The 26,979-nt window shown below is 33.9% G+C and overlaps 1 protein-coding gene across 8 annotated transcripts in view; it reads left to right on the top strand.

Moving 5' to 3' along the window:
* Positions 1-26,979, top strand: part of RALGAPA1 (Ral GTPase activating protein catalytic subunit alpha 1) — a 223,950-nt gene that overhangs the window by 16,880 nt on the left and 180,091 nt on the right. For all 8 annotated transcript variants that reach the window (XR_011501562.1, XM_044765509.2, XM_070504251.1 and 5 more), the window contains exons 2-5: positions 16,700-16,810; positions 17,334-17,383; positions 20,386-20,443; positions 26,262-26,305. Coding sequence is in view for 7 of the 8 variants with exons in the window: in XM_044765509.2 (XP_044621444.2) it covers positions 16,700-16,810; positions 17,334-17,383; positions 20,386-20,443; positions 26,262-26,305 (263 nt within the window). In the remaining variant the exon portion in view is untranslated. The remainder of the gene's footprint in view (positions 1-16,699; positions 16,811-17,333; positions 17,384-20,385; positions 20,444-26,261; positions 26,306-26,979) is intronic.

Below are 26,979 nucleotides of genomic sequence, written 5' to 3'. Positions count from 1 at the left end.
CTACAGAAGGAGCTCACGTGACCGCTTCATTAAATGGTGGTCTAGATAAAGATCAAGAAGAAGAAATGCTCATCTGGATAAGAAAATATGGATCACTACTTTATGTCTTATGTAGAATAAATTCTAAATAGTTCTAATTCTTCAGTATAAAATGGAAGAAAAAATAAATAAATATATCTTAAGTATTGGGATAGGTAAGACCACTCTTAAAACTTACACCAGAGTTAGAAATTGTCACAGAAATGTTTGATAAATTTGCCTATAAAAACGTTTTAAATTTCTGGGCCCAGCCCCATGGCCAAGTAATAAAATTTGTGCTCTCCACTTCAGTGACCCCGGGTTCCTTGGTTTGGATCCTTGTTGTACACCTACACATCACTCATCAAGCCATGCTGTGGCAGCATCCCACATAGAAGAACTAGAATGAACTACAAGTAGGAAATACAACTATGTAATGGGACTTTGGGAGGAAAAAACAAAAAAAGAGGAAGATTGGCAACAGATGTTAGCTCAGGGCCAATCTTCTTGACCCCCCCCAAAACATTTTTTTTAAATTTCTCACAGTAAAAATCATTATTAACAGTTAAAAGACAAACAAAACTAGGAAACATTTGCAACATGTTTAAGAGAGTTAATTTCTTTTTTTTTCTTCTTCTCCCCAAAGCCCCCAGTACACAGTTGTATATTTTAGTTGTGGCACATGGGATGCCACCTCAGCATGGCTTGATGAGCGTTGCTAGGTCCGTGCCCAGGATTTGAACTGGTGAAACCCTGGGCCACCAACACAGAGCGTGTGAACTTAACCACTTGGCCATGGGGTCAGCCCCAAGAGTTGATTTCTTTATGAACTGTTAAAAATTTATGAAATTTGGAAAAAATTGCAACGTATGTTATCAAGACATGTGGAAACAGATTCTTTCATACATTGCTGGTGGAATGTAAATTAGAGGGCATTTTGACTGTTAAATATCAAAATTTAAAATGTATATGTGCATATCCTTTGAAACCAGCATTTCCATCTCTTCGTATTTATTCTAAGAAAGTAAGTGGATAAGTGCATAGATCACTGCAGTATTGTTTAGAGCAGTGAAAAATTTGAACCAATCTAAATATTCGTTATTTGGGGATTGATTTCAGAATTTAGATATACTCCAAAATATACGTAAGTTGAGTATTGTGTTCTCAGGAATTGTTAACATTCTAATAATTACTAAGTAAATTGGCTGACTTTTCACATGAACACAAATACAGTTCCATCTCTTCACTATTTTTGAGAAGTTTTTAAGGAGTGAACATTTTCATAGAAGAGCTGTCATATATTGGCTAATAGCTAATATTTTTGACCACTTATGTGTGTGGCAGGTCCTGGACTGAGCATTTGACATGTGTTACCTGACTTAATCCCTGCAACAGCCCAGTGTGGTGGATAGTAATTAATCCCCAAGGAAACTTCAGTATTAAATAGCTAGTAAGTAAGGGGAGATAGTGGAGAAAGTCAGAAGGGTTCTGATCTCAGCTATATTATTTACTTAACACTTTTAGAGATACTTTACTTGTCTATAAAGTTAAAATAACAGCATCTCAGACACTGTTGGAAGATTACATGACAAAATGCATTTGAAGCACAGAATATATGGACAAATTTAAAACATTATTTAAATTTTAATCAGAACCTTAAAAGGTGATAAAATTGAATCAGAGATATTATGACCTATTCAAAATCAAGTAAAAATTTATTCTTGAAAAATAGAGTACAAACCTTTGAATGATCTTGATGATGGTCCAGATTCTGTGCTTTATTCTCAGTCTCTAGCCTATTAAAATGGGTAAATTAGAGAGAAAATTATTTAGAAGTTAGATTTTGGGAAAACAAGGGAGAATTGATTAAATGAAAGGAAATAAAATTCATTGCTGGTGTTTTATTTCAGATAAACACAAGGAAATCCTTAAATTGTGTCACTTAGCAACATTACTCTTTCCCTCCTCACCGAAAACTAAAGTAAAATAGCTAGTAAAAGGTGTGTTTGCATTACCAAAACTTTGTGGTCATTGTGTGAATTCTTTTAAGTCAATAGCTTCAAGGTTCCCAGTTATCTTTCCTTTTCCATCACTTGTTCTTAGAGCCTTCTAGAGGCAAGTTGGTTATTACTGTAAGCTGCTTCTTATAAACATGCCATTTCTTGTAAAATGTCTTTAAGAAAAAAAATTATCCATCTGTGCTTCCATTTATTTATTTTTTTAAATCTGAAAATGATGGATCTGAGAAACCATTTGAATAACTAACTGTATGATAGTGCTTTACTAGGTTTTGGGTAGCTGCAAAGGAGTAAAGAAAGGAGTTGATGGTATAGTAAAAGAATCATTCAAATATGAAACATGTTATGAGTTTAAAAGATAGAAGGATAGTATCTAAAGGAGGAGCTTGGCGAAAGCTTCATGGAGCCTGGGCATTTTTTAGCTTTACCTTGAAAGATGATTAGAATTTCAGTAGAATTAAAAGAAGAGCAGTTTGGTGAAGGTAATGGTAAGGCCACAGATATGAATGCAGGAAAGTGAGCGGCAGTGGTCTTCCAGGCTTTTAAAAAATAAAGATACCAGGCCTTACCCTACAAATTGATTTAATGGGAATGTAAACAGAAAGGAATGACTGTTGTGGGAGTTACTGTGGGATGATGATTTATGAGATTTGGTAACCGGGTTTTAATGAGAATTTAAGAAGTAGAGATTATGCCACTCCTCTTACTACATCATTCTCTGAAATCCTGGTTTTATTGGTGAATTCATGGCAGGAACAGATTTCTCACTGTCAGCAGCAGTATCAAGGCTATACACCAAAAGTCGGCATCGTTCCTTCCCAGACATTACTAGTGCTACTCAAAGTGTAGTCTGCAGACCAGTGCTAGTTTACCAACTGTTTATTACAGATCTGCAACAAGGTAAGTGCAGAAATTGAGGTGTTGAGAAGCTCATTTCAATTTGACAGTGCTGTGACATGCAAGCATGTGGTTAGTGAACTTGTCTTGTTGAATAGGATGTAGACCAGTCTAGGTGCTTTTCACTCTATTTTCTAGTAATTCACTTGTTGTAAAGCATTGGTCCATGATGAATTGGAATGAAAAAACAAAAAACTAGTCCTTCATAGATAATTTGAGAAGCATTGTCTGTATAATGTGTTTAGAATTAACTTCTCCCATTCTAACTCATTCTGGTTTTATCCTCTGTTGTTTTAAAGGATATATTTTTTCCCAGTGTAATAGTATTTACTTTCCCTTACTCAGTGTAATGTATTTTTCAAATATGCATATGTTTCATTATTTTCAAAAAGAAAGAGTGCCTTTGAGTATAGTGAAATGAATTGAGCAATTATTTTTTATTTTGGAGGTGTAGAACTGGATCCAGAGTATTAGTAATACCATATTTGACTTCTCCCCTATTGTCAACTTTGTTGATCTTTTATTTTTTTTTTGAGGAAGATTAGCCCTGAGCTGACATCTGATGCCAACCCTCCTCTTTTTGCTGAGGAAGACTGGCCCTGAGCTAACATCCGTGCTCATCTTCCTCTACTTTATACATAGGATGCCTACCACAGCATGACTTGCCAAGTGGTGCCATGTCCACACCTGGGATCCAAACTGGCAAACCCTGGGCCGCTGAAGCAGAATGTGCGCACTTAACCACTGTGCCACTGGGCCAGCCCCAGTGTTGATCTTTTCAAAGAACTAATTTGGGATTCATTGATTTTTTTTTTTTTTTGTATTTTTTTCTTCTCCATTTTGCTTATCTCCTCGGCAGTCTTTATTATTTCCTCCCCTATACTGCATGCTTTAGAAGTAGTATGCTTTTGCTTTTTGTTTTCTAGTTTCATAAGGTGGAACATTAGGTTATTGATTTTGAGGTCTTCATTTTCATATAGGCACTTAAAGCTATAAATTTTTCTCTAAGCACTGCTTTAGCTGGATGATAAATTTTGGTATGTTGTGTTTTCATTTACATGTCAAAGTATTTTTTCCCATGGATTTGAGTTACTGTCTAGAATCTTTTCATTTCAGCCTGATGGACTCCCTTTGGTATTTATTTATTTATTTATTTATTTACTTACTTACTTACTTACTTACTTATTGCTGAGGAAGATTAGCCCTGAGGTTAGATCTGTTGCCAGTCTTCCTCCTTTTTTTTTTTTGCTTGAAGATTAGCCCTGAGCTAACGTCTGTGCTAGTCATCCTCCACTTTATATGTGGGTTGCCACCACCACATGGCTGACAAGAAGTGGTGTAGGTCCGCACCCAGGATCAAACCTGCAAACCTGGGCCACCAAAGCGGAGTGCACCAAACTTGACCACTACACCACAGGGCCACTCCTCTCCCGCTTTAGTATTTTTTGTAGAGCAGGTCTGCTAGCAACAGATCCTCAGTTTTTGCATATTGGGATGTCTTAATTTCTCTTTAAATTTTGAAGGACAGTTTTGTTGGATATAGAATTCTTGGTTGGTAGCCTTTTTCTTTAATCTCCGACCACTTCTTCTCAGTGCCTTCTGACCTCCATGTTTTCTAATGAGAGATTAGATGTTTTTCTTATTGAGGCTTCCTTGTTAAGTGATGTGTTGCTTCTTTCTTGGTGCTTTAAAGGTTCTCTCTTTGTCTTTGTGTTTGACAGTTTTGTTTTGTGTCTAGATGTGGGTCTCTGAGTTTATTTTACTTGGAATTTGTTGAGTTTCTTGAATGTGCAGATAAATGTTTTTCATCAAATTGGGGACATTTTCAGCCATTATTTCTTGAAATAATTCTTTTTGTCTCTTTCCCTCTCTTCTCTCCTTCTGGGTCTCCCATTATATTTGTATTAGTATGTTTGATGGTGAGCCTCAAGTCTCTGAGGCTCTGTTCATTTTTCTTCATTATTTTTTTGTTCTGTTCCTCAGACTGGATAATCTTAACTAACCTGTCTTTGAATTTGCTGACTTTTTATTTTGCCAGTCCAGATATGTTTTTGAGCTTTCAGTGAGTTTTTCATTTTACTTATTGTACTTTTAAACTTATTTTTTGAAAATATAATTCTGTTTCATTATCTATATTCTCTACTTGGTTTTGATACCATTCTCACACTTTTCTTTATTGTTTTGAACATATTTTAAAAAGACAACAGCATTGGTCTAGTAAGTCAAATGTTTATGCTTCCCTGGGGACAGTTTCTGTTGACTTCTCTTTTTCTGTATATGGAACATACTTTCTTGTTTGTTTGACTTGGAATTATTGTTAGTAACTTGACATTTTAAATAATGTAGCAACTCTGGAAACCAGTTTCTCCTTTTTCCAACCAGGGTTTGTTGTTGTTATTGTCACTGTGTGTTTTTTTTTTAAGATTTTTTTTTTTAATTTTAATAATTTTTTTTTAATGTTATGATAGATTACAACCTTGTTGTGTGTGTTTTTTAATGACTTTCCTGAACTAACTGTGCAGTCCATTTTCTTCCTCCTGTGTGACCAGGGAATGCTTTACTTGTTCAGCTTTGTGGTCAGCTAATGATTGGGCAGAGACTTCCTACAAGCCTGGAGTTAGTAAGTCTCCTGGTCTTTGCCAAGGGGCTCTGTGTGTGTATTGGGGTATACCATCAATATTCAGCCAGACAGTTTACAGTTCTGTATTGGCCTTTGCATCCTTCTTGTGTAGCATCTCAAGGTCAGCTAGAGGTGAAGGCTTAGATTCCTAGAGCCTTCTCCAGTCTTTCCTGAGCATGCTTGCAGCCCTACTCATGTGTATAGCCTTCTGTATTCTCATTAGGCTGTCAGAGCTTTTTAAAGTTCCCTATGGATAGTTCATTCTCCAGCTTTTCCTTTTAAGTTCTTTTGGTTAGCTTGTTGTTTGCCTCATCAGTGATTGCTTCCTCAGGCAGCTGTGGTGTTAAGCACTTGCCACTGATTGTTTTCCAGAAAGGTCCTCAGGTTAGTACTCTGTGAGCTCTGAGTTAAGTCAAAGACAAACTTTGCAAGTGGGTTTTCCCAGGGAGCAGCTAGATAAGTCAAACAATGAGAGTTCTCTTAGAATGAGGCTTTGAAAGAGCTTCACTTCTCTTCTGACTCCTCCAGTTACTGTTAGGCTGCTATTTTTCACAGTGATGTGGGCTCTTGGTTTTCAAGGCTACCACGGAGCTGAGGAGAAGGAGATGGGAATAGGGTAAATTTGAAGTGCCACAAAGCTCACTGTTCTTAGTGAGATTTATCCATTTTTCTTGAATAAATGCCCCTGATTGTTACAAGCCTTTGTGTAATTTCCATGTTTCTGAAAAAAATTAACTTTTACTGTTTTTGCTTTTGTTTTAGGTGCTTTTGTGGAGGGGGAGAATTTCAGAGTTCCTTATTCCATCAACTGGTTGATATTACCCACTTCTAACCTGCTTTTTAAAATATAAATACTTAACATTTCTCACTTTCATTAAAGTAGTCGTTTTTGAATGTTTTTAGTGGCTGCCTCCTTAGACCAACTTGGTTCTTGTAATTGCTCTCTGAGCTAGTGTCTTGATCTCTTTGCATCTTAGTTTTTAGTTTATTTTTTTAGTAAACTAAGTGAGGAGGTAAAATGAAGTTAATAGCACCTATCTCCTAAAGTTTCTATGAGAATTAATAAAATTGAAAGAAAAGTGTATAGCTCAGTCCTTAGAAAACAGTGGATGCTCAATAAATGATATTACCTTCTTTCTTCCCCTTCTTCACACCTGTATCAATTCTTTTCCTCCTTTTCTGTATATTATGAGGAAAGTAGTTGGTACCAATTTATGCTAATATATGAATGGTGCTTAACTCCTTACGCTGTATGCTAGAATAATTTGCTATCACAAGTGAATTTAATTAGTGAAATTTTAGGACTTGTGGTGAAGCGAAGAGGATATAATCAGGCAGTGTAAGGGGAGATATATTAGGGTAATATGCATGGACTGGACTAAATCCTCTGAATTCTTGGCATTTTTCAGTATCTCTCTGTCCTAAAACTTCAAATTATCCACCTCAGACTCTGCAGGACTGTGTAGCTTTCAAATAATTCTTTAAAAATACCATTCTTTCAGAATAAGTTTCATTAAAATTGGTCACAAGTTTATTTTATGCTCTGGCCTACCACATGACGTGTGGCTATTCCTGTCCCCTGAGGTGGGTGAGGGCTCAGAAGAGCTGATTTGGAGCCATGTAATAGCTTTGTGTGACTGGGGCAAGTTACCTAACTTCTCTCAGGCTTCGTTTCCTTATAAAATGGAGGTAACATACCTATTTCAAAAACATTTGTAGAGAATAAGATCATATATCTGTAACTGTAAAAGTGCTATACACAAATGTAAAATACCTAAGTAAACACAAGTGATCATAGCTATTTGCCTTATCCTTATGTCTCCATGCTTAGCTTGCAGTGTCATGTTTGATAACATATAGACTTGACTTTGCTCTTAAATTAAACGTTATATCTCTGTGCATATTAGATTCTGTTTTTCACTGTATCTCCTTATTTCCTCTATGCCCATTGTGGAATCTTTGAAGGCAGGAGAATAATTTTTTTATTTTATGTTTATAGATTGAAATGAGGCTTAGAAATAATTACTTTGAGATCACGATCACTTATTAGTGCTGCCTTTAGTGCTTTTTGTTCTGCCGTTTTACTTGTAGGAATTATCATCTTGCTCTCAGATGTAACTATAATCATATCTCAGGAGCTTTTCTGCAGTTATTTTGAAATACCAGTTTGATAAAGAAATATGCTACATCTAACTATTTTTCTTGCTTTGAAATTTTAGTAGGTTTTTAGTGTGATTTCCAGCAGGACTTTTGTCATTGATATCTTCTTCTTGCTTTTCATTGTGAAGGACTAATGAATAATTCCTATTTGAAAGATAAAAACAAACATATATTGTAAGTATTTGTACAGGAGAAGGGTGCCTAGCTTTTTATTTTGATGAATTAAAACATTCAGGACAATTATCAATGGGAAGATTGATTTGTCTCCCTGCTATGTTGTTAATTACAGCAGTGAGTTTGCCATTTTCATTTACATAACATTGGTTCCTTCTATAAAGATAAAAATTAGTTTTAATGTTTATTTTCTGTGAGTTAATTTTTCTAGTTAAAATTACTTCTTGTCCTTCATGTTGGGACACCAGACCATATTTGTGAAAGCATTAAGAAAAAAAGATCATTTTTTGGTTTTATTTATGTTGCTTTAAATTCCTTCATAAATGTGTTATGAATGTTTTGAATCAGAGGTTCTTAAGGTTTTTTTCTTATGAAGAATGCGTTCACATGTGCAGTGAGCTTCTGTGGATACAGATGGGCATAGGTTTAGGTATTAAGAAAATATTCTGTAGATCAAAGCATTTCCTAGAATGATACCAATTTTTTGGACTTCTGTTTCTCCCCCTCTCACTTCAGAGAACATAATGGAATAAAAATCAATGGAAATAGTCTCGAGTCTTTATTAAGTAGTTAGTTAGATTTTTTTACAGCTTTATTGAGGCTTAACTGACATACAATAAACTACATATATTTTAAGTGTGCAATTTGTATTTCTTTGGGCACCATATAGTTGCGTTTTGTTTTTTTATACAATTTGACAGTCTCTGCCGTTTTGGAGGGATCATTTTTATTTAATGTGATTATTGATATGGTTAGTTTAGAGTCTATTATCTACTCGTAGTTCTCTCTTTATCCTATTTGATCATTGTTTCTCTTTTTCTGCCTTCATTTTTATTAATCAAGTATTTTTTGTGATTTTATATTATCTCCTTTTTTGACTTACTACCAGTACATTTTTTGTTTTATTTTAGTAGTTGCTTTAGTGTTAACAGTATACATCTTTAATGTATCAAAGTCTACCTTCAAGTGTGATGACAGTACTTCTTGTATAGTATAAGAATATTATAACAGTGTTCTTCCATTTCTGCCCTCTGTATGCTTTTGTTTTCATGTATTTTACGTATTTTATAAACCACACAATGCATTGTACTTATTTTTGTTTAAAGTTATCCTTGGAAAAGTGTGAAATAATAAGAAAAATACTTATGCGTTTATCCTGTCACTACCATTTTCAGTGCTCTTCATTCCTTTTTCAGGTCCATATTTCTGTCTGATATCATTTCCGTCTGCCTGAAGGACTTTCTTTATAATTTCTAGTAGTTTGCGGGTCTGATGGTGATGAATTCTTTCAGCTATTGTATGTCTGAAAATGTCTTTATTTTGTCTTTGTTTTTGAAAGATGTTTTTACTGGATATAGAATTCCAGCTTGACAGTTTTTATCTTTCAGTGCTTTAAAGATGTTATTGCACTTGTTTATTTGCATTGTTTCTGATGAAAAAATCTGATTTGGTCTTTATCTTAGTTACTCTATAACATGTCTTTTTTTTCTTTTAGCTGCTTTTAAGATTTTCTTTTTCTCACTGCTTTTGAGCAATGTAATTATAGTGTGCCATGATGAATTTTTCTTTGTGTTTCTTGTTCTTGGGGTTTGCTGAGCTTCGTGCATATGTGGGTTTGTGATTTTCATAAAGTTTGAAAATTTTGGATCATTATTTCTCCAAATATTTTTCCACCTCTCCTCTTTGGGGATTTCAATTACTCTTATGTTAGGCCACTTGAAATTGTCTCACAGTCATCTATGTGCTTTTCCGTTTTTTGGATTATTTTTTCTCTGTGTGTTTCTTATGGGTAGTTTCTACTGCTGTGCCTTCAAGTTCATTTATCTTTTCTTCTGCAACATCAGTCTGCTGTTAATTCCATCTAGTTTACTTTCACTTTATATGTTGTAGTTTTTGTCTATAGAAGTTTGACTTGCATCTTTTTTATATCTTCTGTCCTCAACTTTTTGAATATATAGAATAGAATAAAATATATAAATATAAATATATAAAATAGAATAACTATTTTAATGCTTTTTTTTGCTTGTTCTAACATCTGTGCTAAAATCTAGTTTAAATCTGATTTAGTGATTATTCACCTCATTATGAATTAGGTTTTTCTACTTCTTTGCTTGTCTGGTGATCTTCAACGTGTATACAAGATAGTGTGATTTTTACCTTATTGGGTCCTGAATATTTTGTATACCTATAAATTTTCTTGAGCTCTGTTCTGGGATAAATTAATCCCAATTATTTACTTAGAAACAGTTTGATCCTTTTGCATCTTGCTTTTGTGATGAGTTAGATGGCTCTGGAGTAGTGTTCACTCTAGGACTAACTGCTCCAGGAGTTATGAGTTTCTAGACTGGCTTGGGGGAGTAGGCACTCTTCCTGGCCTTTGTGAGTGCTTGGGACTGGTAACCTCTACTCTTTTCTAGCACTCTTCTCCCTTTATATGGGGAGTTAGCTTATTATCTTAATTTGATTTCATTTTGGTCAAAGAGCATATGCTATGTGCTATGTTATTCTTGGTACTTTTCGTGTTTAGTTTTTGTCCTAATTATTAGTTCAATTTTTGTGAATATCTCACTTTTGTATGAAAAGAAGATTTGTTCTCTGTTGGATTGAGAGTTTTATGTGTAAAGTTCAAATCTTCTGTATACTTACTAGTCTTCTCTCTGTTAGATGTGAGATGGGTGTTTAAAATCTACCATGCTATTAGTGGATTTGTTTCTCCTTAGAAATCTTTCAGTTTCTGCTTTTTATATTTTGAAACTCTTTAGAATTAAAGCTTTCTGGTAAATAGAACCTTTTGTCAAAATACGTTGACCCTCTTTAATTGTAGTAATTTTTGCCTTAATGTTTACTTTGCCTCTTATTGAGGAATCAGTGTTGGTGTTTTTGGTTAGTATGTAAATGATATGTTTCATTTCATTCCTTTACTTTAGTCATTTGGGTTAAAAAAATTTTTCTTAGTAAATACCCTGTAGCTTGGTTTTTGTGTGTATTAAATTCAGAATGATTACAGCTGTATCTTAACTGGAGCTTTTAATCCATTAAATTTCTTTTGGTAAATACTGGTATATTTATTTTTTCCTCCTCATTCACCTTTTTTTGCTGCTTTTCTTTACTTGTTTCTGTTAGATTGATAAACTTGTCCTTTCCCCTTCTAATGGTTAGAAGTTATACATCCTGTAGTTACCCTTTAGTGATAACTCATAAGATTTCGTTAGTATACTAATATTAAAGTCTGGAGTTCATCAGTATTTTTACCATCCTCTTAACAAAATAGGATCTTAAAATACCCTCTGTGGCATTTCTGTTTCATCTTTCACTTTATAATCTATTATTTTACTTCCTCCTTGTTAGTAAACTTTTGTATTAGTAATTTTGTTTCTTTTTATTTTAACAGTCAGTGCTCATTTAGATTTACTCATTTTCTACTTTCTTTGTTCATCTTTGCTCCTTGCTTCCCATTCTCCTATGTGAGTTTATTTCTCTTCTTTCAGAAATATATCTTTGTGGGGCCAGCCCTGTGGCCAAGTGATTAAGTTCTCATGCTCTGCTTCCCGCTGCCCAGGGTTTTGCTGGTTCGGATCCTGGGTATGGACATGGCACTGCTCATCAGGCCACGTTGAGGCGGTGTCCCACGTACCACAACTAGAAGGACCTACAACTAAAAATTCACAACTGTGTGCTGGGGGGATTTGGAGAGAAAAAAGCAGGAAAAAAAAAAAAGGATTGGCAACAGTTGTTAGCTCAGGTGCCAATCTTTAAAAATAAATAAATAAAAACCTTTAAAAAAAAAAAAGAAATATATCTTTGTAGTTCGAGTGAGGGTTTTTGAGTGTTTAAGCGTATTAGAGAACCTTTTGCTTCATTTTCATGTTTATGCTATTGAACAGTAATTTTGCTGAGTATATTTAGATTGACTTTTATTTTCCTTTAGTTCTTTCAGTATAAAATTGCGTTATCTTCCTGTCCCTGTTGGGCTAATGAGAAGTCTGCTGTTAGTTTTTATATTCCTGTATAGGTAACTTTGGTTGGTTTTAATATTTCCATTTTGTTTTCGGTAGGATGTGTCCATGTGTGGATTTGTGTTCTTCCTGCTTGGGACTCAATATGCTTTTCCAGACTGAAGGTTTATTTATGTATTTCACTGATTTTAGATAGTTCTCAGATATTATTTCTTTGAATATTGCTTACATTTTCTGTTCTTGGAACTTCCCAGATAGTCTGTTATCCTTGTCTTCATATTTTCCATCTTGTTATTCTTCTGTTACATTCTGAGCAATAGCTTCACTTCTGTCTTCTAACTTACTGTTTCTCACCTTCTTTCCTTCGCCCTTTGTTCTTTCTCCCCTTTCTCAACTTCTTCTCCCAATCCCATAAACCTCCCTCTTTTTAGAGATTGATGATATATTATTAATAATTTATCCAGCCTATTTGTGTGTTTTTAACCCTTCCCCTTTTCCTCTTTCTCCTCTCTTCCTCCTTTCTCTTCTGTGTGCCTTCTGCTTTTCTCTGCCCTTTTGCTGTTTGTTTGTGCTTAACTCCATGCTACTTGTATTTCATACTGGATTTCTGAGGTTTTTCCCCCTTACCTACTGCCCCTTTCCCTCACCCTTGCTTCCTTCCTATTCCCCCTTCCTCTGTATTTCCCCTTCAGCCCCTCTCTCCTTTTTTCATCCCACATTGTCACTATCTCCCTTCCCCCATGCCTCCTCTTCCTCCATCTCACTTCCTTCTCTCCTGCTTTATTTTTTTTCTTCACTTCCAATCTTTCTCTCCTTTCTTTTCTTTGAGCTTAGATTATTTATTTTTATCCAGTATTTCTGCATGTTTGCAATAAGAAGGTATTTTGTTTTAGGACAATTCACCATGTTCTTGGATCTATCCTGATTATTATTGATTATTTTAAGGCGATAATTTGCAATGTTGGTACTTTATTATTAGAAGCAGATTACTTGTGATACGCCTCACAGATTAGTGTATTATGATGCCATCATTTGAGGAAAAGTTGTAAATAGTGATTTTTTTAATAGATGAGGAAGAATAGTAATACTACCAAATTTGTTGAAATTTTGGTCTTCCATCTTGAATTACGTGATAACTGTTATAGGGAAGTATTTAATATCTAAAATTTAAAGTCAGAAAAACTGGCTCTGAACTTTGAAGTCTTTAATTATATGTTTGTTATAGTGCTTAAATGTCTTAAAAATGCATAGTAGAAAATAAATATGATTCATTTCTTAAAGCTTATTCATAAAAAGATCTTAGAGACATCTGAAATTTTATTTGTGGAAACAAAATGAGGTCTAGAACTATTTTGCTACTTAAACTTAGTATTCCCAAAGGTCTACAAATGCATTTCTAAGCCTGAGTCAGTTTTTTAAATATCAGAACCCTCAATCTGAATTTGTGGTTGAAATATTTATTTGATTTCTTTAAGGAAATGCTAATGCACTAACACTGCAAATCGAACAGAAGTATTTCTGAAAATAGGGGGAAATTTTGAACCCTTAACCTTTTTTTTTTTTTTAAAGATTGGCATCTGAGCTAACAACTGTTGCCAGTCTTTTTTTTTTTTCCCCTTCTTCTTCTCCCCAAATCCCCCCGATACATAATTGTATATTTTAGTTGTGGGTCCTTCTACTTGTGGCATGTGGGACACTGCCTCAGCGTGGCCTGACGAGCGGTGCCATGTCTGCACCCAGGATCCGAACCAGCGAAACCCTGGGCCAGTGAAGCAGAGCGTGTGAACTTACCCACTCGGCCACAGGGTTGGCCCCTAAACTTTGTTTTTAAGTGCCAACCATCAGTTTAACACTGTGCACGCACTCTCCCTAGATTAAAATTTTGAAAGAATTTGAAAGGTAAAAGAAGCCAAGTTATGCTTTCTGCTCCCAAAGAGCTTCCAATATCTTTAAGAGAATAATATTAGCTAATGATTCCAATAATTAGGAATCATCTTGACTAAAAGTAATGGAGGCATTCACAGAGAGAGAAAACTGAATGGATTTTGGGAGACGTTTTTGGAAAGGATGAGACATGGTATGGGGATTTAAAATTGGTAGAAGTTTTTTACATAATTTCTTTCTTTCTGCATTTCCTTCTTTTTTTTCATTTTTTCCTTCTGTGTTTTATAGAGAGAGTTGTTTTTTAATAAGCGAAGTCCTCTTAGTATATTTTATGCATCTTTTTTGTGTATCTGCCTCTACTTTCCACCACCATGTAAATTTTGTGAATTGGTGATCAAAAATATTTTATAAAAGAGTTTTTATTTGCTAACTAGTCTGTTACAAATAGATATAGAGTAAAAAACACATTAGCCTAATTTTGATCCAGTGTTTTTTATTGGCAAGTATGTAGTTTCCAGGCTTTGTTAACTTGCTGTCTGGAAAGGAAATTATGAGAGACTGTCTTGGCTCCTACAGTATGTGGCAAAATCTTGAGTTGGTGCATGTTTGCTTTTGTTTTGTTCTGATGTTTTGTTTTGCTTTCTTATTGTTCTTGTTTTCTTTTTTCCCCTGAGACATTAGTTATGTTTGAAACATTAATTTCAGGAAATTTAGAGGTAATTATAGTAGCCTATTTCATTGTAATTTCATAGTTCTTTGTTACTTTAAACTACTCTATGGGAAAAATAGAATACTTTTTCTCTTTATCTCAGTTATATGTGTTTTTATTTTGATAGTTTATAAAATGTGTTTAGTATTTGATGACTATTATTTTTTGTCTTCTTATAGGCAGGTAATAGATAAATTGCTAGTGTTCTTTTCCTATTACCATGGAGGCTGAATAACAAAGAGGTTAAGAGCAAGGGTGCTAGATCCAGGCTGCGTGGGGTGTAGATCCCTGACTCTGCTTCTTACTGGCTCAGTTATTTAAACTCTGCCTGTTTCCTCATCTGTAAGATAGAGATAATAATGGTACTTATTCTGTAGTGTTGCCATGAGGATGATAGGAGTCAGTTTCTGTAAAGCACTTAGAAGGGTGTCCAGCGTATAGGAAACATTCAGTTTATTAGCCATTATTATTTTTTCTAGTTCTGAGAAAAGTCACACGGGTAGTGTTATAGGTAGCAGTGAATCTGGGTGTTCTCATTTCAGTCACGATGAAACGATGCAATTTTGCCTGTCTGTAGGTTATGTGGTCTTTTCCAAGCTAAAAATTTCCAAACTACAAAATAAATACAGTAAAATTAAAGTATTTTTTCAATGATAAAACATATTTGAGTACATATCTGTTCAGCACCGTACTAGGTTTTGGGAATACTAAGATTGACAGTTTCTGTTCTAAAGAAGCTATAGACCAGTCTTGGAAAAAAGACAGAAAAACACTTAACATAGTTACTTCTATAAGAGAGAAATGTAGAGAATCCAAAGGAATAGAGAGGAGAAGGCATCCATCCGTTCCTTTGCGAGGGCATAGCAAAAGGGAAGCGGTCTTGGAAAATTCCATAGGCAAGGTGTCACTAAAGCATCAGACAAGATGTCACTAAAGAATTATTATGAATATTCATAGGATGAGATAATATCTGAAAGAGAGTTTAAAGTGCTGTCTGTACTTTGTTACTATTTAACTTTATTGTCTTCCACTGAGCCTTAAGGCATTCTAAGAAATTAATTGATGTTTACCTTTGAGTTTATTAACAATTAATAGTAGTTTATTCTTCGTCTCACTCCCAGGTTCAAAAATCTTTGATTTTTTTCTTCCAGTTGCCTTTTTCAAATTTATTTTGTATTATAAATAAAGTATGTGCCTTTTGTAAACAAATTTGAATAGTAAGAAGTATATAAAGTAAAAATTCTCCATTCCCCCTTTTTTCAGCCTTCTCACTCCTCCTGAAAGTAAACCAAACAACAAAATGCACAAGTACATACATGCCCACATAGATATCTTACTTTGAATAACACGTCCAGTCTCCTTAGTTTGCGTTCGTGACATTTTATAACATATCTCAAGGCTACTGTTTCAATTTTATTTTTATCAAAATGCCCTAAGTTCTAGCCAGAATGAATGATTGTTCTGCCATCCTCTCATGCCTCCATGCTTTCCTCACTCCATGTCTTTGTTTGTGGCTAGAATGCCCTTTCTGTTCAAGCCCACCGCTTCGTGTCCAGTGTCCTTCCTGTCCTTAAAAGTCTTTTCAAATAATATGTCTTCTGTCAGGCTTTTCTTCTTTTGCCACCTTCACCCCTCATTGAGGTTTGAAAATCATTTTGTGTTTCTAAACTGCCATTATACTTTATCCCTTTACTTTCAGTATGCAACACTTTCCACTGTGCACAGTTATATGTCTAGTTTTGTGTGCCCTGGACTATCCTGACAGTTCTTTTAGAGCAGGATTATCTGTGTTTGAGCTCCATACTTATGTGCCTTATAAAGCCTATTGCTAGGTACCAATTTACTAAGTAAATGTATTTTAGACAGAATATATTATTACTTTTAGAAATACTGATTTTAGACTGTCTTGGGGAAAAGGTAGGAGAGGTGTAGCTGTGAACTGAAAATAGAACTTCTTTTTTTGGTTTGGTTAATTTTGAATAAATCTCCCTGAGACGTTGTTCTCTTGTAGGAAACAAAGATTATTATAACCTAATTTGACCAGTGTTTAAAATTATAACTCAAATCTTTAAAAACTAAAGTTGTGAGAACAAGAATGCAGTGATGTAAATACCTATCTCAAATATTTTAATAGGATAGAACTTTAGGGGCAGCAGATCTTTGACTTTAATGAAGGAAACTTGCCACTATGAATATTTGCTGAATATGATTTAATATATTTGTAAATAGTAATCACTGAAAACTTTTTTCATTTATTTTTCAGAGAATGCAGAGTCTATTGATCTTAAGCAGTTTTTTGACCAACACTTTTCACATATATATTATGTGTTCTTTGAGAATTTTGTGACTATTGAAGCTAGTCTTAAACAGAAAGGTAAGATGTTAATTAAAATTGATCTTGGCTTATGTCGAAATTTCAAATAATCGTCAGAAATGTTCATTTAAAAATAGACTCTTGGACGCTGGAATGGTAGTATTATTTCACTTCCTTTTGTCAGACAGCTTTGAGACCCCCCCTCACCCTGTGGGTTCCCAGTGCTCTCCTTGTTACTGTGAGGTGGCCTAGAGGACCTGCTCCCCCCCCCCCCAGGGGCACGGGTCGGGTCTGATCCATCAGTGTCATATTTTCAGTTTCAGGGTTCATTTAAAGTTCTCCACAATATGTTATGATTTGTTTTTAGACATAAATATGTAGAATCTAAATTTAGTTGTTGAAAAAGAGGAGAGAGAGATGCTGCAATATTGTCTACACATTGAACAGAATATGCTTTAAACATTTTATTGAATAATGAGAAAAAAACTTCAATGCTTGAAATATTTTAAGCTTTTTTAAGTGGTTGTTAACAATGAGGACAAAATGATAATGTTTAAAATATTTTTCTGTAAAAATATTTTAGGTCACAAGTCTCAAAGAGAAGAATTGGATGCTATACTTTTTATTTTTGAGGTGAGTACTTGCCAATCTAGCTTTTTTCCCCCAAAATAATTCTTGTAACATACAAAGGAATATATTAAAACTATAAAGCATATAATAAAACACTGAATTTGCCATGCTTCCCAAGAACTGAATCACATTTTTAAACCTAAAAATATACCTAATTCTGAATTATTTTTTGAGGTACATATATTCTTTTTAGATTCAGATAGAATTATGTTTTTATACGCACGACACCACAAAATTGTGCTATATTCAGTGTATTTGCAAACAGTGAAAATTTTAATTTGTGGGAGGTTTGAATACATGGAGAGCTTTTTTTTTAATTCTAAAACATTCTTACCTGAGAGGGTAAATGCCTGGAACTGTTATAAACCTAAGGAATTTATCATTTCTGCTTTAACTGCTTTTTATTACAAACTTGTATAAAATAATTTTAAATGTTTTATAGCTTGTTGTTCTCTATTACTTTTGATTGGGACGGGACAAGTCTTTATTGCTAAATAAATAGAAGGAAACAGCAGCGTTTGATATTCTGCTAGAATTTGTTTTATTTTTGGCAGACTGATAAAAATTAGGGTCCCTCTCATACATACACACACACACACACACACACACACACACACACACACACACACATTCACTCTTAAAATAGCTCCTTGCTCCTCATTTTGTCTTTCAAATCTGTGATAGGACTATTCTGATCTTTATGGAGAATTTAGAGATCTGGAGAAAGTCAGGATTAGATCTCGTGACTTGAAAGGCACAGTAAAGAATTTGGAAATCAGTTTCTAAAGATTGAGCTATTCCGTGTACTCCTAATTAAAGATAGTTCACTGTTTTGTATTTTGAGTGTTTTGATATAGTTTAGAAGAATTTGAACAATCTAGTGGATATCTCTCTTAGTTATTGATTTAGTCACAGCTAAAAAGGAAAGTAGTTTTTTGGGGTTTTTTTTAAGTTTCAGAGGGAAGTACCTGGTGTTGGTACCTGTTCTGTAGTTAATTCTCATTAGTCATTAACCCTGAGGAATTTGCTTATATTTACTTCCCCAAGTGTTTGCGTGAATGTTTATAAGGGGAATATTAAAACATAGATGTTTTTGAGTAAGAGTAAAAATATTCACAGAGAAAAGATCGTAATTCTTAGAAAGCATTCCTTCAGATGTTCGTGCTCGCCCTACATTCAGGAGACTGAGACGATTGATTAGTTAATGGGTGCTCTTTCAGGATATTCCTTTCATTAAAAAATACTGTTTATTTTCCTGTATGTAATATATACCGATCACTTGTTATTCTTTGGACAGAAATGTTTGTCTTTAATGAATTATTAAACTTTATTAGAAAAAAGATGTTAAATACAGAGTTTCTATCTTTTGGAAAAAATATTTAGCTTGTGTGCTTGTGTTTTTGTACTTATAATGGGGGCAATAATGTCTGACCTCTGCCTTTAGAGACTAATGATGATTTTAAAAAAATCAAGAAGTTATAAATAAACTGATTTCCTCTTTCTGGAATAAAAAGCACCATTATGTAATGTTAATAATATGGTAGGGGATTTAAATTCTATTTTCTTCTTAAGAGTACACATAATTTCTTTCATCTTTATATTAACCACATAAAAAAGATGTAGACATGTTTTATAAGGTGTTAAATCGAAAGTATAATTTAATAATCGTAATTTAGGAATACTTTTGAGTAGTTCACAAACTTATCTTTTCAACTTTCTATAATTTTATTTCTTTTCACACCAAAATAAGTCTAATTATACAGTTGTAGGTGGCCACGGGGGATGTGGGGAGGGTGAAGGTGAAGAAGCTTGTGTGTCTCAGGTGGGACTAGCGCTTCATCTGTGAACTTTACGATTTCTTCATCACCATCTCGTGTGAGACGGCCAAAGATCACATCAAAGGGAAGACAGACAAGTGTAAAACGTGCATACCATCCTTTGAGCAGAACAGTGTAAAAGCACAAGTTTTGGCAACAGGCACATTGAGGTTGGAACCTCTGTTCTTCCACTCTCTAATGTTGCTTAATCCATTTCCTCATTTGTCGAATTAGATTAATAAACTCTTCTTTTAGGGTGATTGCAAAGATTAATGAGATACCATTATATAAAGGGTCTTCTTCAGTATTTGGCCTTTAGAACATCCAGTTAATGGTGTTTTTAAATAATAATAGTAGTATAAGCAGCAATAGAAACAAAAACACAGATGTCATTGAGCAAGTGGATAATTCAGCAGCATAGTAAGGCAACTATTGATCTAGAATAATCCACACAGGTGCAATATGTAAAGGAAATTAAAGGAAAAAGTTTGAAAGTATTATATTTAAGAAGTGTTTCTTCCCAGTTAATGGAAACCTGTATATATATTCGCGTAACTATAGGGCTCCTGAAGTTTTGAATTTTATTCTCATACCTATAGCTATCATATCATGTAAGTACCTTTGGGTTTACATGAATTAATTCAGTACAAATATTTGATGGGATTTTTGTGAAATCAAAATATTTCTCCTGGGTTTATCAAAACAGGAGAAGAAACTACTCAAAGAGAGAGAAAATGTCACAAATATTAATATCTGAAAGAATTCAAAACTAATCAGTAATATCCACAATGCAGAAATTCTAAGAATAGTAAAAGCATTTTGATGTAGAGTTAGTATTTAATCAATAAGAGAACTATACTTACTTTTTGCATCATTGTAAAAGATAAATTTCATTAATTTCCTGTTCCAAGTCTTTGTTAGTATAGCTTGTTGTTTTTTGTTTTTTGTTTTCAAATACTGATCAGTATGCCAGTGCTGAAATAATGCCAGTAAATGAATATTATGAGTAATGTAACTATCAGATTAGCTCAGAGACTAATTTGTGTTTGAAGTATTATCTTTTACATAAGAAACTCTTCAAGGCTTAGTGTAAGCTCTTTGTTTAATTTTTCACATTGTGCAGGATATCCTATAGACTCATTTCTTGCTTTTAATTCTTTCCTTTGTTTTATTCATATTGATTTTTAGAAAATTTTACAACTTCTTCCAGAAAGAATTCATCAGCGATGGCAGTTTCATAGTATTGGTAAGTAATTTAAATGTGTATTTCCCATTTGAAAGAAATTATAATATATGAAAATGCTCTTTAATGGGTTGGTCATCATTTGAAATGAGTTCATATTTTAAACTTTAGTAAAAATAAAATAAAGATTACAGGACTAGACTTACTGGGAATATAAGATAAAAACATAAATGAAGGATTTCTAGTCAAAATGGCGTATTAAATTTCTTTGATCCACTCGTTCATTTACTCTGAATACCTTAACATTGGTGATAAAACTATAAAACCAAAAAAATAGAAGCAGGCTCAGCATCAAAATAAACATCTCTGTAAATCAGAAGAGGAAGAGAAGTGCAAAATGCCAAGTAGAGCAGAAGCCGTGGGCTCCAGGTTTGAAAGCAAGCAGTGTCAGCTGGCAGTTTGCTCCACACCAGAAAAGGGGGAAACTGGAGTTAAGCTTACTGCTTCAAGGGCCAAAGTAGAGCTTCCCAGATCATAAAATGAAGGTAAAAAGAAATAGAGGGGGAAAAAAGAAATAGAGGGGGAAAAAAGAAAGCCTATGGTGGATTACTGTCAGAGACCAAGTAGGCAGGAGGTCACAGACTTTTTATGTTCCCAGGAACTAAGCCAAGATGCTTGCTGGCCTGAAGTCTGGTTCTGTAATAATCACAGGGCTCTCGAGCTCTCAGTATAAGACGTTTTTCCCCTACAGATTAAAAAAAAAGAGTCTACAGGTAGGCAGTTGCTGGCTTTGGTTCAGTGTCTCAATGATGTCAGGGCTGATTGCTAGTGCTTCTCATGACCCTTCTCTCATGGGGAATATGTGGACGGCCACCTACATTGTTGAAGTAGAATGTTATAGGCCTTATATTCATTTGCAAAAATTGTATTTGTTCCCCTTAAAAAATAGAGTCATAGATTTATTTAGGCCCTACATGTGTTACTCAGTTATAGCAAATGAAATCTTCTCTGAGGCTTTGAAACTGTAAGCCATCCCCAATTAGCAGTTCCAGAAACAAAAGGAACTCTGGAAATATAGGAGGGATATTGATGTAGGGGCTAAAAAGGACAATATTCTAGATAGTGGAGTCTTTTAGAATAAACTTTCTAGATAAAATTTGAGACAAAAAATGATGTACCCATAGTATGTAAAGAACTCTTACAACTCAATAATAAGACAAGTCAATTTTTAAAATAGGCAAAATATTTGAGTAGATCAAAGAAGACATATGAATTGCTAATAAACATGTGATAAAGTGCTCAACAGAATAATGAAATTCTATTTTATATTTCATAATCATAAACTGTCCTTGAAGGTTGTCTATGAAGAAACTTTTTTTGAGACATCTGAACTTCAAAGGTTATTGTATCTGCTGAGGAATGTAGCCTTAAATCTCCAAAGGACCTTTAGGCTATCTAGTTGTTATGATTAATATTCTGATAAATGTCTAACTTGAGAAAGTACATAAATGGTCATTTTTCTTTGTCATCCAGAAGAATTCTAAAGCCCTGTTTCCTTTCTTTTCTGTCTTGTGTATAAAAGAAAATAAATCAATGACTCTAGTTGATTTTTTTTAAAGTAGCTTTATTTTATCCATTTAAGTAAATAATCCAATGATTTTTGGTAAATATTTAGAGTTACCACAGTCCAGTTTCAGAACATTTCCATCACCCTAAAATATTCCTTTGAGCCCGTTTAAAGACAATTGCCTTTCCCACTGCCGACCTGCTTTCTGTCCTCAATAAATTTGTCTTTTCTGATGTTTTATATAAATGAAATCATCCAATTTGTAGTTGTTGGCATCTGGCTTCTTTCACTTAAGCATAATTTTTTGGGGGGTTTATCCATATTATACCATGTATCAGCATTCTATTTATTGCTGCATAATATTCTGTTGTATGGATATACCACTTTTTGTTAATTTACTCATCAATTAATAGACATTTACAGTGTTTCTAGTAAAACTCATTTATTCCATTTGTTTTATTGTAGATTCCTTTCAATTTTCTATGTATAGAATTATGCCAATTGCAAGTCAAGATAATTTTACTTTTTTATTTCCAATCTGTTGCCTTTAATTTCTTCTTTCTTTTTTGTTTATTGTTCCTCTAGAACAATGTTGAATAAAAGTGGTAAGAGCAGACATCCTTGCATTATTACTGATGTAAGGCAGAAAGCGGTCTAGCGGTGTTTCACTATTATGTATAATATAAAAATTTATGGATGCTGTTTATCAAGTTGAAGATGTTCTCTTCTATTCCTAGTTTATTGAGAGGGTTTTTTTGTTGTTGTTGAGATTGGCCCTGAGCTAACATCTGTTGCCAATCTTCCTCTTTTTTTTCTTTTTTCTCCCCACTGCCCCAGTACATAGTTGTATATCCTAGTTGTAGGTCTTTCTAGTTCTTCTCTGTGAGATGCTACCACAGTATGGCTTGATGAACAGTGGGTAGGTCTGTGCCCAGGATCAGAACTGGCAAACCCTGGCCCACTGAAGCAGAGCATGTGAACTTAACCACTTGGCCATGGGGCTGGCCCCCTAGTCTTTTATATTTTTAAAAAGTTTTGCTTGCTTTAGGTTTATTTTGCTTGTGTATTTGTATTTTCTTAAGATAGAAGTCTAGGATATTAATTTGGTACCTTTCTTCTCTTCTATATAGCTATTTAAGGCAATAAATTTCCCTCTAAGCTTTGCTTTAGCTCATCCCATGCATTTTAATATGTTGTGTTTTCATTTTCATTCAGTTGAAAGGTTGTTTTTTTTGTTTTCTGGGTTTTTTTTTTTGCTGAGGAAGATTAGCCCTGAACTAACATCTGTGCCACTCTTCCTCCACTTTATATGTGGGTTGCCACCACAGCATGGTTGGCAAGTGGTGTAGGTCTGTACCCAGGATCTGAACCCGTGAACCTGGGCCACCAAAGTAGAGTGCGCCAAACTTAACCACTATGACATGGGCTGGCCCCAGTTGAAAGTATTTTTTAATGTTCCTCTTGGTTTCTTTGACCCATAGCTCATTTAGCAGTGTTATTTTGTTAATTTTCAAATATTTGATGTTACTACAGATTTCTTTCTATTGTTATTTCTAACATTTCTTTTGTGGTCAGAAAATACACTTTTTATTATTTTAGTCTTTTTTAAAGTTTTTGAGACATTTCATAGTCCAGAATATAGTCTTTCTTGGAGAATGTTTCAGTGTGCTTGAGAATGTGTATTCTGCAGTCATTTAAAATATTAGATTAATGTATGACAGCAATATGATTATTGAAGAACAAGAAAGGATTGAATAAATGGGATCTTATACAATGTTCATGGAAGATAGGCTTGATATGTGAAGATAACAGTTCTTAACAGGACTTTCATATGTAGCCTGACAAGTTTAACTTAAAATTTATATGGAAAATTAAAGCCAAAGCAACTTGAAAGAGTAACACATGGGAGAGGGAGGATGGTGTTGTTGGATCTTCCCATACCCAATAACAAACTGTATTATAAAGCTGTAATAATTAAGGACAGTATCATTGTTGCAGGGTTGGATGAGTAGACTAATGGGAAAAGGGCTTCAAGGCCAGCCAAAGACTCAGGCTTATATATGGAACTTGAAATATGACTGAGATAGCATTTCATTTTATAATAAACTCTGAAAGAGTTAGTATTATAATTGGCTGTCTATTTGGGGGAAAAAAATTCTGTTATTGCTACACACGGAAACGATTTATGATGGATTTCCGGACTTAAATGAGAAAAGGGACACTTTAAAACTTCTTGAAGAGACTGTTTGGTTTATTTTTATAACTTAAGGTAGGGAAGTATTTCTTTAGATACAGTAGGTACACATATGAAAGAAAAACATTGGTGAGTTGGCTGTAATGAACCTTAAAACTTTGGTACATCAGAAGATACCACCCCTCCCAGTCAATAAAAACGTGGCTGAGTTGTTTAGAATAATATATTCCCAGTTCATAGAACTGACATAGAATTAGTAGCCAGTAGGTATAAGGAACTCTCATATTAAACAAACAAACCAGTTGAAAACTGTGCAAAGGATATGACAGGCAATTTGCAGAAACTTGAATGGCCAAATGAAAAGATGCTCGGTGTCACTAGGAAACATCACATGAAGGCTTTAAGATATTTAACACTCATCAAACAGACGAATATTCGAGCATCTGCCGGTGTTTTATATCGGCAAGAATGTGTTACCACAACGGTCTCATACGCCGCTGGTAGTACTGCTAATTTTCTCAACTACTTTGGAGAGAATTTTCCAATATTTAGTAAAGTTGAAGGTGAGTAATTTCATTCCTATTTATATACCCTGGGAAAACTCACATGTGTTCAAGGAATCATGAACAAGAACATTTATTATAGTGTTCTCAGGAGTAACAAAATTTGAAAACAAGCCAAATGTGCTAAAATAAAGAAGACAAATAAGATGATTAGTAGTATATTCATACAGTGCAATAGTGTACAGCAGTTAAAATGAATTAACTAGAGCTATGTAGATCAGTATAGATAAATTTCAGAAGCTAATGTTGGATGTGAAAAGCATCTTATAGAATGACTTGTTTTGTATGATACCACATATATAAGATTTTATTTTGTTTTGTTTACTATTAATTAAACTCCAAACTAACTCAGATTTGATTGGTTTTCTATTATGTTCTTTTTCTGTTCCAGGATCCGGTCCACAATGTCACAGAGCATTTACCATATATAAATATTTTAGGAGAGTTGATTAAGGACTGGGGTTTACATAGTATGCCTTTAAAAAATTGAGTTTGCTCAAACGTAAGAAAGGGAATTGCAGATAAATCAGCACAGTTTGTTGAAACGTTAAAGCTTATTTTTGTATGACAAATGAAACTTAGCCAAATAAAGTCACAGGTTTGATCATTATATGTGTGTGTGTGTGTGTGTGTGTGTGTGTGTGTGTGTATAAATATATATTTTATATATATGTAATCTTGATGTTACTAGGAAGAATAAAAAATGCAGAATTAGAACAAATGGCTATGGAAGAAATTCTTATTACTATTATTAGGTTTTAAACGTATAAACCAGTTCTAAATATTGTATGGACTTATCAATAAGTAGTAATAATATAAAAATATTTTTGGAAATAATTAATACCAAAATCTGGATAATGGTTTCCACTGGGGAGGGAAGGAGGAAAGTGATTGGAGATGGGTTCACAGGAGGTTTCTGTAATACTTGTACTGTTAGCGAAAACATTATAGATAATGTAAATACATGAAAATTTGAAATTAAAAGAAACATGGCGCTGTGTTTAGATTTGTTCAGACCAAATGGTGGACCTTTGGATGTTTGTTAATGTTATTTCAGTACTTTATTGTAGATTTGAAATATTGTATAATGTGAAAGAAAAAGGAATATTAAAGATGATTTTGCATATTTTGAAAAAGAATTAATTAGTATAATGGAAATATTTGTTAGGAAATATTAGAGTTATGGATGTTCATGTGGTTATTTAAATGGAAATTTTCTAGAGTGGTTTTTATTTGTATTAGTGGTGGAGAAAGTATTTAATTATATTAGTCTAAATAAGAGATATACATAGATTGTTGTATTAAATGCAATTTTGGGTTTAAGGTTTGTTTTGATAGAACAAATCATGTTTAATTGCAATAAACCATGTGTTGAAAGGTGACTTTTTATATGCCCTTCTGGTCCCAAGAGTTTGACCAGAGGAATATCAAGGTCACCAAGAATAATTTGGAGGTTGCCAAGGACTTGTTTATAGTGTTTTCAAGTCTGACCGAGAACTCTGACATTTAGAAACAAATAAGATGATATGAATATTTAAAATCATGTTTTCTTTTCAGGATTGATTTTAAAGAAACTACTGCACACAGGAAACTCCTTGAAGGTATAATACATATAATGGTATTTCTTTCCTGTGACTTTTTAACAAACTGAGTAAAGCATACAGCCACCTATTCCACTTTTCCTACATCACCTTTTTCCCAAAGAATTTTGAATTGTCTTCAGTTCGTTTAATTGAAGTGAATTCATTTAAAACATAGCAACATACTCAGTATGTATGAATATACATAGTAAATTGACCAGATCATTGAAAAACTTGTACTTTTGCCACTACTTTGACTTATTCACCAGAAATACTTTATTCTGGTCCCCAGAAAACAAAAATTACTTAGTCATTCAATGAATTATTCTTTGTTTACGGTAGCTATTCTTAGATGTAGAGGAAAGTAGGGGATCTATATAAAAATGTTGAGTTTGTCTCTTTTCTTTTCTTCTTCTTTTTTTTTTTCATTATCTCATTGTGCTTTGGTTAAGAGAAGCTACTCTGACCAAAAGCATCATGCTTTTGGTTAAATAAAAGACTCATATTGTAGGTACTTTTGGCATGAAGGCTTGGGTGTAGCAGTACAAAGGAATAAGCATTCCTGCTTCTTTATCCTGTTAATCTGACTAAACCATGAGGGTGGCAGCAGTTGAATAGCTTTGACAGTGCCCTTACTTAACAAAGCCATGGTGGGGTAATTTCCAGAGCTACCAGTAAAGCTAGGTTAGTGAAGA

This window comes from Equus asinus, chromosome 2, assembly GCF_041296235.1.
Source record: "Equus asinus isolate D_3611 breed Donkey chromosome 2, EquAss-T2T_v2, whole genome shotgun sequence".
Taxonomy (NCBI): domain Eukaryota; kingdom Metazoa; phylum Chordata; class Mammalia; order Perissodactyla; family Equidae; genus Equus; species Equus asinus.
The sequence above is the reverse complement of the archived record's forward strand: the minus strand, read 5'-3'. Positions and strand labels throughout refer to the sequence as shown.